The following is a 15,233-nucleotide window of genomic DNA, read 5'->3' as shown; positions in this document are numbered from 1 at the left end:
CTCCTGGATGCTTTGTCCTTCCCCCCTTCTCCCCCTCCCCCCCGGCAAGAAATACAGGTAGTCCTCAACTTATAACAGTTCATTTACTGACCATTCAAAATTACGATGGCACTGAAAAAAGGGACTTATGACCATTTTTCACACTTACAACTGTTGCAGCATCCCCAGGGTCACATGATCCAAATGCAGATGCTTGGCAACCGACTCCTATTTATGACGGTCGCAGTGTCCCAGGGCCACGCGATCTGCTTTTGCGATCTTCGGACTATCAACAGGGAAGCCATGTTCACTGAACCACCATGTGACTAACCTAAGACCTGCGGTGATTCACTTAGCAACGGTGGTGAGACCGGTTGCAAAAATGAGCCCGTGTCCCACTGAACCCATGTCTCACTTAGTGACAGAAATTTGGGCCTCGAGTATGGTCATAAGTCAAGGACTGCATGGACTCTCCAGCCAGCTCTCCTCTTTTGCAGGCAACGTTTGCAACACACAGGCTGACCCACACAGCCCTCCCCTCTGAAAAACAGCCCCCCATAAAGAAACCAGATCTGTGGGGAGGGGGTCTTAAGTCATCCACTCCATATTTATTGGGCATCTGTTGCTACTGCTGAGGACAGCATGCGGGGGAGGGGGGAAATGTTGCGTGCTTCATTCAGTTGTGTGGGGCAAGCGGGGAAGGGGGGGATCTGGAGACCTGCAGGGTGGGGGAAGATGTCGGCTCCCCTTTGATGGAACCTACCCTCCCGCTACCAAGCGAGAGGGCCAGGAGGTGGGGAGGGACAGGAAGGGGGTTGCATCCAGTGGGCTGCTGCTTTAATGGGGAGGGGGGTACCTATGCAGTGGGACATGGGAAGGAACAGGGACCTCCATCCATTCTCTACCGCGTCCCCCTGCACCCTGTTTTTCCATCAGTGGGAACATTTAGGAATGGCTGAGAAAGTGGGGTGCATGCGTGCAGAGAATGCGCCCCCTTACAGAGATGGGGAGAGATGCCCTGCCTGCAGTCCCATGTGTAATGGGGAGGGGCTGTGAACACAGCCTGGATTCTAAGTGAGGGGGGGGGAGTGATCCAGTGGTGGCATTCAGCTGGTTCTATCCAGTTCAGGCGAACCGGTAGCGAAGGTAAGTGAATACCACTCCTGGAGTGATCCAGCAGTAAATGACCCACACCTGCCCATCCACAATGACCTATGGGCTGAACTCCGCTCTCCCATGCAGGCTGCTCCGATCCCCAACGGTCCCGTCCCCCCCAATGGACTCAAGGGGCTTTGAATTATTGCTCAGCTGGAGCCTCCCCTCACCACGGAGAAATTGCTTTGGTGAAGCAAGGGGGGGATTATGAAAGTCCTGGAGGGGAGAGAGTCTCTCAAAAAAGAAAGCAGGCTCTGCAAAGACTCCCCAGAAGGGGATGGGGAGGTGTCCCCATCTGCCCTCCTCAGGTGTTCCAGCTTGGGGGCTGCGGAGGAACGCCACTTTTCCTCCTGGACTCCTTGCTCAGTCAGCTGGATTGATCGAAACCCCGGAACCCATGAAGGATGGTACACCACAAAGTTCAGGGTCCCGAAGGACGCTCAGATCCTCGCTGTCAGCGTCCCGTCGGCTCCACCTGCATCATCCTTGTGTCCTGCACGACATTGTCGTCCACAATTCTTGCAGCCTTCCCACCAGTCCCCCAGGCATCCTCTGGGATCTGCCCATCTGTTAGGCCAGCTAACGTCGTTAAGGGAGAGTGGCTAGCCCTGCTTGGCCATACCAGGCAGCTACCCCTCGGGTGGGCTGCGCGGGCTCCTGGCAATCCTTGTCCACTGTCTGCTCCCCATTGTGAAGAGATCCTCGCCTGGGCCTAGGTCCAGAGTCCATTAACTGCCGGGGTCCGAGCAGTGTCTGTGCAAATCAGAAGGCAAGTCCGGCCCCCCCGCATTGGCCAGCTGTCCTGGGAGCGAAAGGCGCCGAGAGGCCATGGAGGGCGGCTCCATCAACAACACCACCTCACCACTGGACTCGGGGGCATCCACTCGGGGAGCCGGAAAATGAGGCATCTGAGAAGGGATGAGAGGAAGATCAGCGTAAGTGGTCTGGGGGAATGGGGGTCCAGGCCCCTTGAAAGGGACGGGAGGGGCAGCACCCACAAAGGCAATGGCTGGTCCATCTGACAGACTCATGTCCGTCCAGGAGGCTGGGATCCCGGAGCACCAGGCGAGTCCCGCATGGGTTTAGGGGCCCCAGAAGTTAGGGTGCTGTATATCTGGGGACAGGGCTCAGCACTCTGAGTGGGGACACTCACCTGTGTCCGGGTGCAGAGCGCCTGGGCCAGGATGGGGGGAAGAGCCAGGGGGTGCTCCCCCGAGGAGGGCTCCGTGCTCAGTGGGGGCTGTGGAGACGAGACGGTGCTATAGGCAGGAGGCACCAGGATGGCTTGGCGCTGTAGCAGCTGCAAGATGGAGGCCACATCCGTGGTCAGGCGGTTCTCCAGCCTAGGGGGAAGTGACAAGAGGGAGGGGGGCAAGTGAAGGACTGGCAAGACATCTCTTCCACGTACGTCTGTCCGTGTGACACACGTATCTCCACATCCATCTGCAGTGCCTTTCTCCAAGGAAGGGACCCACCCACCACACTGCCCCATTCCAAAACAGTGGCACGTTCCTGCCACTTCATCTGATTTGGCTTCCTCCGGGCATGAAGGATTCTCCACTGTTTCTCCCTCCCCTCCTTCTAGCCAGCTCTTCTGGGGGGGAGGGTGTCCCTGTTTTTCTAGAAGGGGCTGGGGGCTTGAAAACGTGAAGAGGACATCCCCCCCTTCACCAAGAAAGGGCCTTGGGGAGGGAGGAGTATCCTTCAACCCGCCCCCTTCCCTTTGCCAGCAAATGCCCAGGAACAATTCTGCTGAGTTTGCAGGGCACAACCTCGCACAGACACACCGTGCCAATCCCATCTACCTGTTGAGCTGCTTCTGGAGCAGGTCCAGGCGGCCTTCCAGCTCGGTGCGATGCCGCCTGCTGGAGGGGAGGCTGCTGCTGCCAGCCAGGGGGAGGTTGAGGGTGGGGTGGGCAGAAGTGGGGCAGCGGGGCAGCTCCTGGTACTGCCGTTCTCGGTTCTCACTCCAGAAGCTGAAGATATTTGACACGCCTGAAAAGGCTCCTGTGGGGGGGGACACAGGAGGGCTGTCAGCCCCAGGGGTCACTGCGAGATGGGCAGGCCAGCCCCCTCCCTGCCCCCTGGCCACAAAGAGGGACACTGCTGCCGTGGCTCCTTGCAGGCTGAGAGAAGATAACAGCCCAGCCCTCCCGCAGCAGAAAAGGGGAGGGAGATCCCATGTGATGGGTGAGGCCAAGGCCCACCTCCTCCTTCTGTTCCCCTCCCCAATTGACGATGTGGGCGATGAGCGCCCCCAAGAGGCCTTACCAGAGAGCGGGTTGCAGGAGTCGCTGCTCTGCTCCTCAGGGGGGGCTGCAGAGGGAGGCATGGCCAGGGGCCCCATAGCCACATGGAAAGGCGACAACTCTGTGACCCTGGAGATGGGGACAGGAGTCTCCTCCTCGTCACTGGAGGCGGGGCTGGACGCAGCTGAGCTGCTAAGGCAGGGCTCCCACCTGGGGGCGGTGGGGGCCTGGCAGTTCTGGCCCAGGTGCAGCGCCTTGGGCTGGGACCTCGATTCCCCCAGGTGCTCGTCTGCAGAACACGGAGGACAAAAGTACTTTAGAGGTGCAGGTGTGTCATAGGCTGAGTCTTCGGGCTGGTGGGTCTAGGGCAGGGGTATCAAACCCTGCAGCATTGTAGTTCTCTTACATGGGCCAGCCGGGGGGAGGGGGGCGGAGAGATGGGATGGACACCTCCTGCAGCACCCTGCCAGCCGAAATGGGGCACCGGAGGGGGGATTGTGTGGCTCCCTGCACCCCATTTTCAGCCTGGATGGCCTGCAGCACCCTGCTGTACCCCATGCCCCATTTTGGCCAGTAGGGTGCTCCAGGAGGCTGTCCAAGCCAAAAATGGGGCATGGGGGGACTGCGCAGGCTGTTTTAGCTGCCAGAGGCATTGCACACCAGTCCTTTGCTATTTCCAGTCCGGCTCCACGGGCCAGATTTAAGCACCCCGTTGGCCAGATCCAGCCCGTGGGTCTTGAGTTTGACACCCTGGTCTAGGGTCCTCTGGTCCCCAGAGGGAGGGTGGGAAGGAGAGAGGGAGGAGGGAGACTCAACCTTCTTTGCTAGGTGGGAAACAGCGCCCACTCTTTCCATCTCGGTTGGCAGTTCTAGCTGCCAGTCTCTCACTCAGAAGATCAGCCACCCACCCAAAGGGCAGCCACTAAAAGAGACAATCTGCTGTGGCCATAAGTGTGTGGTTCCCCCCTCACAGACCCTCCCCCAAGGACGCCTTTGCTTGCTCCTGGCCCTTCAACCCTTGGCTCCATTGGGATGGCAGATCGGCAGACGAAGGCAGGATGGCGTCCTTGAATCTCTTAAAAGGCTCTGATGTGGGGGAGGGGAGGTTGAGGGACCTTGGAGGGAGCAGCAAACTTCAAGGGAGGGGGACAATGGGGTGGCGGCCACCTCTGGCCAATGCTCACCTTTCTCAGTGCGCCGTCGGAAGGAGAGTTTGCGTCGCCGCAGCCGGTTGAAGCCCTCATTCATCTCGTCGCTGCCAGGTGAACCCGGGATCATGTTCGTCTGCAAGGGCAAGCCGAGGTTTTACTTGGGGAGGGGTGAGGCTCAGCAGGAAGGATGGGTATGGAGAGCCCCGGGGGGGGGAGCTAGCCCAGGCTGGGGAGCCCCTTGGAAAGCACTCACATCTCGCAGGTTGAATGTGATCTCCAGGTTCGACCAGAAATGGTCAGAGAACTCCGGGTACATGTCCAGCACCTCCAAGAGATCTTCCCGGTGGATCTTGTGCAGGTCGCAGTACGTCAGGGCTCGCACGTCCGCATTGGACTTGCCGGGCCGTGCATAGAGGTTGAGCGGCTCCCCAAAAATATCGTTCTTCCCTGGTGGAGGTAGACAGAGAAGGCACAAGGATGGTGGGACACCAGCCAGAAGATCCATGTCAGCTGCCACCTTATCTTTGCTTCGTGCTTCACTACAGCGACAGACTGCCCTGAATTGTGGGGAGGGGGATACAGGAGGGAATGCTTGGGAGTCAGTTGCTATGCATCTGAATTTTGATCATGGGATCACAGGGAGGCTACCGTGGTTCCCTGAAAAATACGATCCACCCCAAAAATAAGCCCTAGCTTTCTTTTCACGTGCCTAGTATAAGCCCTAGTTAAGACCCCACCCACTGCGTCCCACCGTCTGCTGGTATGAGGTGGGGTGAGGTGCATGTGTAAAAATCAAGCTGGGGGTGGGGCGGTGGAGCTTCCCCATGCGCTCTGCACCTGTTTACCTTAGGATCACCGCAGCCAGGCCTTCGACATCCGACACCTGTCGCGCCGCTGCCCAACTTCTGCAGCCACTTGCAGCTGCTTCTGGAAGGAGGATACCGTGGGGCACGTTGCACCAATGCCGCCATTCATGTCAGGCGCAGGTCACGTCGCGCCAGCCCTACTGCTCGTGTGCGCAGTGCACCCCAAAGGAAGCCAGGCAAAGGCGCGACAGGTGTTGGGGCATGGGAGGCCTGGCTGCAGCAGTCCTAAGCTAAGTGGGTAAGACATCCCCCCCAAAATAAGACCTAGTGCTTATTTTGGCGCCCAAAAGAAAATAAGACCAGGTCTTATTTTCTGGGAAACACAGTTCAGTGGTTGTGTGAAAAACAGTCATAAGTCACTTTTCTTCGTCTTGAATGGTCACCACACAAACGTTTGTATGTCAAGGATTACTTGTAGGCACTGCCACCTTCCAAGGGGCATTCTAGGGCCACTGGAGAGGGAGGGGTGTCCTTTCTATAAGACCAGAGGTGGAACAAGAATGGGGGGCAGCCCCTTCCTCACCTAGGATGGCCACCACCATGTCCCCCCGGAGGATCTCGATGGAGCCACGGGAGATGAAGTAGAGGGCGGTGAGGACGTCCCCTGCATGCACCAGGGTGTCCCCGGGCGGAGCGTGGGTTGTCTTGAATTTCATGGCCAAGGCGCGCAGGCAGCCCTTACTGGCGCCCCGGAAGGGACGACAGTTCTGCAGCAGGGTGCGGTTCAGGTGGAGGCAGATGTCGGCTTGCAGGCACTCGGGGAATCCCTTCAGCACCTTCAGGGGGGAGGGAGGAAGGGAGGGGGCAGCATTTGAATCAGGGCGCTAGGGGCTCCCCATCCTGAGAAGCACCCACCCGTGAGCACAGATTAGACACAAGAAAGGTTGAAACAAGTTGGAGCTTTATTCTACACTAGACTTTTCCGGCTTTGCAGATCGGTGGGAGGGGTGCAGGGATGGTTCAGTGCGAGCGGTGGGAATGAGTGCTCGCTGATTGTGCAAACGGAGACCATGCGCACCTGCTCACCTGCCACTCACATAAGTGGGGATATACGTATCCTCTCAACCACTTATGTGGCCCTATTTCGAACATCTCGAGGCCCAGTAGTGGTCCGTGGCCCAGAAGTTGTGGACCCGTTCTATACTCCTTGGGAGATCCCAGCAGCACAGGCGCTTCAATCCCCAGGGTCCCATTAGGGGGACAATGGACCCCCATTCACCCAGAAGGAGGGACCAGCCAAGTTCTTGGGAGGGGGGCAGTGGGATGACTCAAACTCACCGCATTCATGTCGATGCCGTTGGTGTAAGACCAGGCGTGTTGAAAATATTCTTCTAGGCGCTGGCGTAAGGGGTTGGGGATTTGGTGGAAGCGGATGAACTCTCGCACCCGCAGCATCTGGGTGTGGTAGCGTGCGGTGCCGGAGTACAGCCGCTGGATGATGGCCGACACATTCCCAAAGATGCTGGCATACATCAGTGCTAGCAAGAAGGAAGACATCATTTCATCAGCTGCTATCACTCCCGGTGTCTGGACTCAAGATTCTTGTACCCAGAAAGGGTTCTGCCTCACCCAACAGGACCCCCTGGCCTTTGCTCCATTTCCAGGCATGCCTCAGTTCCCCAGTACTTGGCAAATCTGGGTAGAAGCTCCCCCCTCCCAATCCACGGAGCGATACGCATCACGCCGCCTGGTGCCATGGGAAGGCTGTGCTTTGTAGTCACTCAGTTCCAGCTTGTCCTACATGCCAAGAAGAGTTTCTCTGAGCATGCACAGAGAGCACCCACCCTTTGTGAGGGGCCAATACCCCCAGGACACTGATCTAAGGGAACGTTGCCCTCCCTTCCACCTCCCCAACAGGGTACCCTCCCCTGGGCAGGCCACACTCACAGCCGATCAGCATGACGCAGATGGAGAAAATCTTTTCGGGGTTGGTGTTGGGGGACACGTTGCCGAAGCCAACACTGGTGAGGCTGCTAAAGGTGAAGTAGAGGGCAGTGATGTACTTGTCCTTGATGCTGGGGCCAAGGTGCGGTGTGCTGTCATTGAAGGGCTTGCCGATCTGTCCACCCAGCGAGTGCAGCCAGCCGATGGTCTTGCCTTCCATGTTGCCGATGGCATACCAGATGCAGGCCAGCCAGTGTGCAATCAGGGCGAAGGTGCACATCAGCAGGAAGAGCACCGCTGCACCGTACTCTGAATAGCGGTCCAGCTTGCGGGCCACGCGCACCAGGCGCAGCAGCCGCGCCGTCTTCAGCAGCCCAATCAGGGTGGTGGTCTGTGCGGGCAGAAGCGGTGGGAAGGGTGTGAATCTCCCAGAGCCCCACTCTCAGCTGGGGTTACGCACTATCCTTCGACCCCATTTCGCAGGCTGTTTCCACCCCACAATGTTTGGTGGTAAACCAACTGTCATTCTCAGTGGGAACTCTCGGAGGTTGCAAAGAGCACAGTCCCCCAACCTTTTTGTCGGGGGGTGGGAGGAGATTGTTTGGGGTGAGTGACGGGCCCATGCACACGGCCCTTGCACCTGTGTATGTGCTCAGCTACTGCTTGAATAAGTGGGGATACGCGGGCATGTATCTGCCACTTCTGCGGACTGGTTCGGAATGTCTCAAGGCCCAGGAATGGGCCATGGCCCAGGGGTTGGGGATCCCTGGCAAAGAGGACCCACATGCACCCACTGCGAAGCTATGCCTTCAGTTGGGGGAACCCCCTCTGAGCCACAGGACAGGGGCCCCAGCATCTGTGGTTCTCCCAGTTCTGCCGGGGGACAACTCAACCAAGGCAGCTGTTCCCCAGGCCTAACATCAGCTTCTCCCACCACTCCGCTAAAGGCTGTCCCCTCTCACTGCTGGTTGCCTCACCTCCCTCCAACCAGCCATCAGTGGGTCTTGTCATCCCCACGGCAAAACAACTCAGAGGCGCACTGCTGGCCAGAAGAGGAGGGGGCAGTGGTGAAATCCTGCCGGTTCTGTCCGGATTGTGCGAACTGGTAGCGGTGGCAGCGCGAGGCTCTGCCCATCCACCTAGATGTCGTTACTTCCTGGTTTTAACCAGGAAGTAACTGTTTACCCTCTGCGCATGCGCAGAGGGTCAATAATCAGGTATGACGATGGCGTGTACGCACTTCCAAACCAGTAGGGAAGGTAAGTAGATTTCACCCCTGAGAGAAGGCGCAGATCTGAGTCACCCATGTAAGTGGCATTTCCCCTGTGGAGAACCCAGATGCCCCATACAGGCTGCCCAAGGGCACTGTGACCCCTCTCTGCCAGTGCGGCTTCCTCCGTGCAGACCCAGTTTCTCCCCACAGCTGAGGGAAGCCTGAAAGGGGCCGCCCAGTTGGGCTAGAGGCAGCGATGCCAGCCTCAGGGGAACAGCCAGAGCTGTCTAGATGGCCAGCCGCGCCAGCGGGGTCGCCCTCCTCCCTCCCACTTGCCACCTTCAGCTCCCGCTTCTCATTGCAGGCAGTCATCCATCAGATGCATTTTGGCTGGATCCATATAAAACCACCTGCATCGGAAAGTCCGAGCCCGCCAAACTTTGGTTGCCAGGAAGACAAAATGTGAACATCTGGCTCTGCCAAAACCAGAGCTTCCATCTTCCACCAGAGGTGCTTGGAGGGCGAAAGGACACCCCCCCCTTTGACCTTCAAAGTCCCTGAAAATTGAAAGCACTCCTTGTCCCAGGACCCACAGATCATAAAATAACTTTAAAAAAGCAAAGACTTCCCCTGAACCTAACGCGTATGGCTAGTCCTCGATGTACAACACTTCATTTAGCAACTGTTCAACATTACCACAGCAGCGAAAAAAGTTGTTGTGGCTCCATTGCCTGAGCCTGGGCTATTGACAGATGCAGACTCTGAGAGTGAGGGAGAGGAGTTGGCAAGGCCTCCCTCTCCAGGACCCTCCTCTCTGGCAATGCCTCCGGAGGACACCGAAGGCCAAGAGATAGGCCCAGAGCCAAGCACGTCCCCGCAGCCCCAGGTGCACAGCGATGAAGGAGATAAGTGCTGGCTGGATCCTCGACAGCGGCGCAGGGAGAAGTGTGCGCAGCAGAGGGGAAGGCGTGCCAGAGATTAACTGAGTCACTGGACCACACCCCACAGGGTATAAATGTGGGTGTGGTGGCCGGTTCAGTTTGTGATGAGCAAAAACTAGAAATAATCCATGATCTCTGCATTACTGGACTTCTGCCTGCCTTGTTGGACTGCATTTGGACTAATCCTTGTATTGCTGAAACTTTGCCTGCTTTATCGGAATGCTTGCAGTCTAATCTTTGTTTTGTGTGAGTAAAGTCTGAATTGGCAGCTAGCCACTGGGTTGCTGCCAGCTTTATCTTCAAAGACTTTGTTGTGTGGCTTATTAACTCCGGGCCGTCTGTGGGGGTGCGTGTGTGGGACGGGGACAGAACAAAAGTGACCTAGGGCCATTTTTCGCACTGATGATCGTTGCATGAGGCTTCCCCGTGGTCACGTGATCCAAATCCGGATGCTCAGCAACAGACTCTTGTTTATGATGGCCGCAGCATCCTGGGGTCATTTTATCCCCTTTTGTGACCTTCTGATGGGCAAAGTCAATGGGGAAGCTCAATTTGCTTAACAGCCGTGTTACTAATGATGGCAGTGATTCACTTAACAACGATGGCAAGGAAGGTAGCAAAATGAGGCCAAATGCGCCAACGTTTCACTTAGCGACACAAATTTGGAACACCATTGTGGTCGTACATTGAGGACTACCTATAGTAAGAAGGGGCAAATGTGGCCCACCCCAAAGACTGCCCCCACCCCAAGCAGGCAGAGCCGTTCCCGCCATAGGGTCGTCTCGTCTCCCACCGGCCAGCTGCAATACCTCCTCCGAACCGGAGCCGAAGATGAGCAGGTCGAAGGGGATGGCCGCTACCATGTCGATCAGGAACCAGCCCTTGAAGTAGTGGATGGCGATCTTGGCCGGGTGGCTGACCACCTCCTCGTTGGTGTTGACGTAGGTGGTGCGGAAGTTGATCAAGATGTCGATGATGAACATGATGTCGACGATCAGATCCACCACGTTGAGGGGGCTGCAGGAGTAGCTGCAGCCTACTTGGGGGTGGTCCCGCCCCTCCTTGTTGTTCAGCAGGAAGGCTGCCGAGTACGGGGTGAAGATGGCCGTGTAGATGACCAACAGTAGGATCAGCCAATCCCAGACCGCCTTGAAGGGGCTGTAGTGCAGAATGGTCCACTTATGGATGCGGGGGGCCTGCAGCTTGTATTCGGGGAGGACATCAGCGCCCAGTGACAGCACCTGGTTGGAGGGAGGGGACAGAAGGCAAGGTGAGCAACTCTAAGCTCCGCCCTCCCAGCCCTGGCCTGTTCTAGCCACCCTCAACTCTGCACCAGCTCCTCTTTCTGGATGTGCTCTGTGACGCGGGGGTGAGGGCTCCCGTGATGGATGTCCCGGGCTCTCCCTAGCAATGCAGGTGGGCTCTCACAACAGCCGCAAGCCACACACACACTAAATGGAACAACTAGCCCCTCCGCTCCATGTTCAGTGCCCCATACTGACCTCCCCCCTCCCCAAAAAAGTAATTGCGCTCCAGAGATTTAGGCCAAGGCCCCCTTTGCGTAGGGCAAATCATGCTCACCACATCACACAAGTCTAACTACCTTGTGAAGGGGAGGGGGCACTAAGGACCACCTGTTCTCCTCTCCCTCCAGCCCAGAGGTGCCCAGAGCAACAGCCACCCAGTGTGTTTAATGGCCCAGCCATCCCTCAGGAGTTGAAGTCCCCCCTCCTCTTAAAGCACGCCGGCTGGGGGATTCTGGGAGTTGAAGTCCACCCCCCTTAAATCACACCTTTCCTTGCCCTCTGACCCCTGACTGCCCAGTTCTTCCTTGAGCCAGGAAGCGTCTGGGGCTCGCTTGGAGCCACCCAAAGCAAAGACCCTTTGCCGTCCGATTCCTGCCTTACCTTCCAGACAATCCGAGGGCAGCAGCCCTGCCAGCCCAAGCCCTTGCCAGGCAACTCCCTCATGCCACAGGCTGCCCTGCGCCTGGCACTCCTGCCCCACCTCCCCACACAACAGGGTCAGGACAGGCTCCGAATCCTCCCCCCGCCCCCCCGGGCAGGGAATACCCGGCATGACAAGGCAGAGAAGGCAGGCCCTGGAGGAGTCAGCAGCCCAGGAACAGCCGGGTCCATGCACAGCATTCTTATCCCTGCTTGGCCTAACCCAGGGGTGTCAAACTCGATTTCACTGAGGGCTGCATCAGGGTTGTGTTTGGCCTCAGGGGACCAGGGTGGGCATGGCAAGGCTGGGTGCAGTCAGCTCAACGTCACTCATCAATGCTCCATTTTCACGTCACAACGGCCTCCTGTAGCCCTCTGCCAGCGAAAACAGAGACCGGTGTGTGTGTGTGTGTGTGTGTGTGTGTGTGTGTGTGTGCGGCCTGCCTCCCCCCCCCCAGCTCCATTTTCGCTGGCAGAGGGCTGCAGGAAGGCCGTCATGGCCAAAAGCAGAGCTCGGGAGGGCTGCGCAGAGGCACCGCAGGCCAGTCCTTGGCTCTTTCCAGGGCCGTCCCGCGGGTCAGATCTAAGCACCCCACGAGCCAAATACGGCCCACAGGCCTTGAGTTTGACACCCCTGGCCTAGCCGGACCTTCTGGTGCCACCCTAGCTCCTCTGCTAGAGGCTTCCTGACGGGCACCAGTTTTAGGCCTGGTTTTTGGAGAAAAGCTAAAAGCCAGGGACCGTCACTAAGGACTCCCCTCCTTTCCCCTGGCCTCCGTCTGTACGTTCCTACAAGGCAAGCTGGAAGAACACCAACAATCCCCCTGAGCGTGTGCAGAGAACTTTTCCTGCCTGCCAGTTCCAGAAATTTTGTGCCCCTCTATTGGGGAAGTCAGAATGACCAACAGTTCAATCCCTACGTCTCACTCCACGAAACCCTCCCCATTCCAATCCAGCCCCCTGGCAGCCCCTTTCCTGCAGCCTCAACTGCCAGCTGTGCCATTCCTGAGTGGCAGGTGGAAGGGAACAGTAACAGAGTTGGAAGGGACCTTGGAGGCCATCTAGTCCAACCCCCTGCTCACGCAGGAGACCTGTACTAGGGATTCGAATCGCCGAACTGCCAACCTTTCTGATCGACAAGCTCAGTGTCTTAGTGACTGAGCGATCATCTAGTCCAGCCATCCCCAACCTTTGCGGCTTGACAGCAGGGCAGGAGAGGGGAACCAGGCCGCCCAGGTGGCAGGCCAGGGGTTGTATGAGCAGTGGGCCGGTGCGCACGCAAGCGCAGCTGGACGCCAGTCCACGCCAGTTCCCCGCTTACACAACCCTGTTCCAAATAGGTCACGCTCTGGTAGTGTGCTGCGGGCCTGGGGTTTTGGACCCCGATCTTGTCCAGTGAGGTGGAGGTTTCAGCTCACCAGAAGACCCCCTTGTTGTGGGTCCTGTGGAGGAAAGCCTGGGAGAAGGGAGTCCTCTCCATGGGAGGCTGCACTGGAAGAAGTGCCCAATCAAGAGGGCCTGTGAGCACGTCCAGGAGTCTTGCATCCCCACCCTTTCTCTCCTGGGGAGCCCTGGTCACCCTACTGCTTGTTTGCGGGGGGAGCTTACCACCCAGCCACCTCTGGGAAGACAGTCAAAGCCCCCTTCCCGGTCCTCCCTGGCGTACCTTCTCCGTGTCTTTCTGCCGGCCTCTGAACTGGGGTGGAGCATCCCTGTCCTGGCCCAAGCAGCTGCCCCAGAGGAAAAGACCCACTGTCGGGGGTTTTTTGGGTGGGGGCTCAGAAGGGGTGGCTGGGGGCAAAGACCAGTCCTGAAGCAGCCACAGGAAGGATGCCAGCATCCTCCCAGTGAGTCCTGGGCGGGGGGGGGGGGGCTTCCTCCCATCTGGCTGCCATGGACCCCAGGCACCATCAGCTCTGTGGCTGCCAGACAGAAGCAGCTGGCAAGGAAGTGGGGAGCACATAAATTATCGGGGCGGGAATCTTACCCAGCCTGCCCTGCTCTCCAAAGAGGTAGCCCCCACCCCCAAATCCCCTCACCACCACCAGCCAGACAGATGGAGGGGGTGCTGGGGTGTACCCATCTCTTGCCAGCTGGGCTACGGTTCAGAAGACCCCGAGAGCTACTCAAAGGGGGTCGGTTTCCCCTCCTCAGGAAAGCAGCAGAGCCAGGCAGACGGAGGGGTGGAAGGCAGCGTAGCCACTCTGGCTTGGCCCGGTTATTTCAGTGCCAGACGGGCTGGGGGTGGAAAACAAGCCAGGGGTGGGGAGGAGTGGGGGGGGGACACATCAGCATGCCAGGGAGCGCAATTCCAGCCTCTTCATGTCGGAGGAGTTCCCTGCCCCACAGTGGCTGCTCTCCAAAGCTGGCTTGCTCCCCCCCTCCCCAGGGCAACCCCCGATTAGGGATGAGGGGCACAGGAGAGAAAGGCCTCCTCCATGCCAGGCCAGGTGCCCGCAATGCTACCCGCTTGCTTGCCAAACGTGGCAGGTCCAGCACCCAGTCTGATGCCAGGGAGGGAGGGAGCCCACCCCTGCCAGGCACAGCCACAAAACAGGCTGGACTCGCAAACACTGGGGGAGGAAAGAAACTGGGGAGGGTGGGGAACAGAGCTTTGGGTGCTGAAGAAGAGATAGAAAAGCCCCCTCCCAAAGAAACAGAACAGCCCATTGCTTGGCCGAGTCTCCTTTCCCAGAGGAGGGGCACGGGGGTCTCCACCTGAACCGGCTACCTCTTTAAAGCTGGACCCCTTTTCTGCTGGAAGGGGGGGTGTGGACAGCCGGAGAGGGGTGGAGGAGGAAGAAGTGGGCCCAGGGCGGTTTGCCTGGAACTGACCACACGGCTTGGCCTGGGAGCTAAAATTAGCCACCCGTTGCGCTGTGCACCAAATTGGGACAAAAATGCTCTCTTTGCTGGAAATGGATAGCGTGTGTGTTTGTGTGTGCGTGCGTGGCGCGTGCCTACATGGGAAAACAAGCTCTTCCTCCACGCCAGGGGGGGCGAAAGGGGAAAGGGGGACAGCCCCCCCCCTTGGAACCAGCAGCCTTGGAAAAGCAGGCAGAGGGATGAGCTCCCCCCCCCCCAAGAGGAGATCCTCCGAGCCCTTCGTGCTTAGAGCCACCCGCAGCAACCGGGCCAACAGCAGAATCTGGGGACATTGTTTGGGACTGAAGGACCCACCCAGAGGACTCAAGATGTGTGTGTGTGTGTGTGTGTGTGTGTGTACTTCGGAATCCAGAGATTTGATCCAGTTGTTGTCTGTGCCCGTGAAGAAGGGTGGGAGATCCACAAAGGGGGCTCTCTTCCTGAGCCCCTAACATGCCCAACTGGCCCCCTGCTCAGGCTGTCTATGCCAAATTAAGGAGGGAGACGGGGGGTGGGGGGGACCTCCCCTCCTGTCCTGTGAGCCCCTCCCCTCCCCAGTCCCTGCCCGGCAGCCTCTCCGGCCCCTGTATCCTGTCGCACAGGCAGGAGGTTCGCAGAGACCCTCGGCCGCCCTGTGGGACCCCAAGTGGCTACTGACAGGCTCTAGGGCTGGAGGGAGGGGAGATGGGCAGCCGGGCCAAACAAAGGGATCACATGAGTACCAGAGGTTCAGCCCCCTCCCCGGGGGGGGGGGATCTTCATTCCTGGGGGGAGACTCTTTCCTGTGTTCTGGGCAACGCAGGCCCCGGATCTCCTTTTGTGGAGATCTGGAAGATGGGGCTGAGAGGGAAACCTCACAAAGACCTGGGTTGGTGTCCTGCAAGGGTGGGCGCACTTCCCTCTTCCTGGGGAGCAGGGGTGGAATCTAGCCCTGCCTGCCTCCGGGGTCTCCTTCCCGCCCCATCCCCAGCACTCAAGGGGGGG

At 58.4% G+C, this 15,233-nt stretch overlaps 1 protein-coding gene across 2 annotated transcripts in view; it reads right to left on the bottom strand.

The window, feature by feature from the left end:
- Positions 1–567: 567 nt before the first annotated feature.
- The window catches only part of KCNH2 (potassium voltage-gated channel subfamily H member 2), a 43,029-nt gene continuing 28,363 nt past the window's right edge, over positions 568–15,233 (bottom strand). For both annotated transcript variants that reach the window (XM_034423497.3, XM_034423496.3), the window contains exons 6-15: positions 10,248–10,679; positions 7,288–7,675; positions 6,679–6,878; positions 5,924–6,176; positions 4,788–4,981; positions 4,568–4,667; positions 3,406–3,672; positions 2,940–3,141; positions 2,288–2,477; positions 568–2,042 (exon numbers count right to left, since the gene is read on the bottom strand). In XM_034423497.3, the coding sequence (XP_034279388.2) occupies positions 1,863–2,042; positions 2,288–2,477; positions 2,940–3,141; positions 3,406–3,672; positions 4,568–4,667; positions 4,788–4,981; positions 5,924–6,176; positions 6,679–6,878; positions 7,288–7,675; positions 10,248–10,679 (2,406 nt within the window). In that variant the 3' untranslated portion in view covers positions 568–1,862. The remainder of the gene's footprint in view (positions 2,043–2,287; positions 2,478–2,939; positions 3,142–3,405; positions 3,673–4,567; positions 4,668–4,787; positions 4,982–5,923; positions 6,177–6,678; positions 6,879–7,287; positions 7,676–10,247; positions 10,680–15,233) is intronic.

This window comes from Pantherophis guttatus, chromosome 4 (genome assembly GCF_059756535.1).
Source record: "Pantherophis guttatus breed Tessera chromosome 4, ASM5975653v1, whole genome shotgun sequence".
NCBI classification, from domain to species: Eukaryota; Metazoa; Chordata; class Lepidosauria; order Squamata; family Colubridae; genus Pantherophis; species Pantherophis guttatus.
The sequence above is the reverse complement of the archived record's forward strand: the minus strand, read 5'-3'. Positions and strand labels throughout refer to the sequence as shown.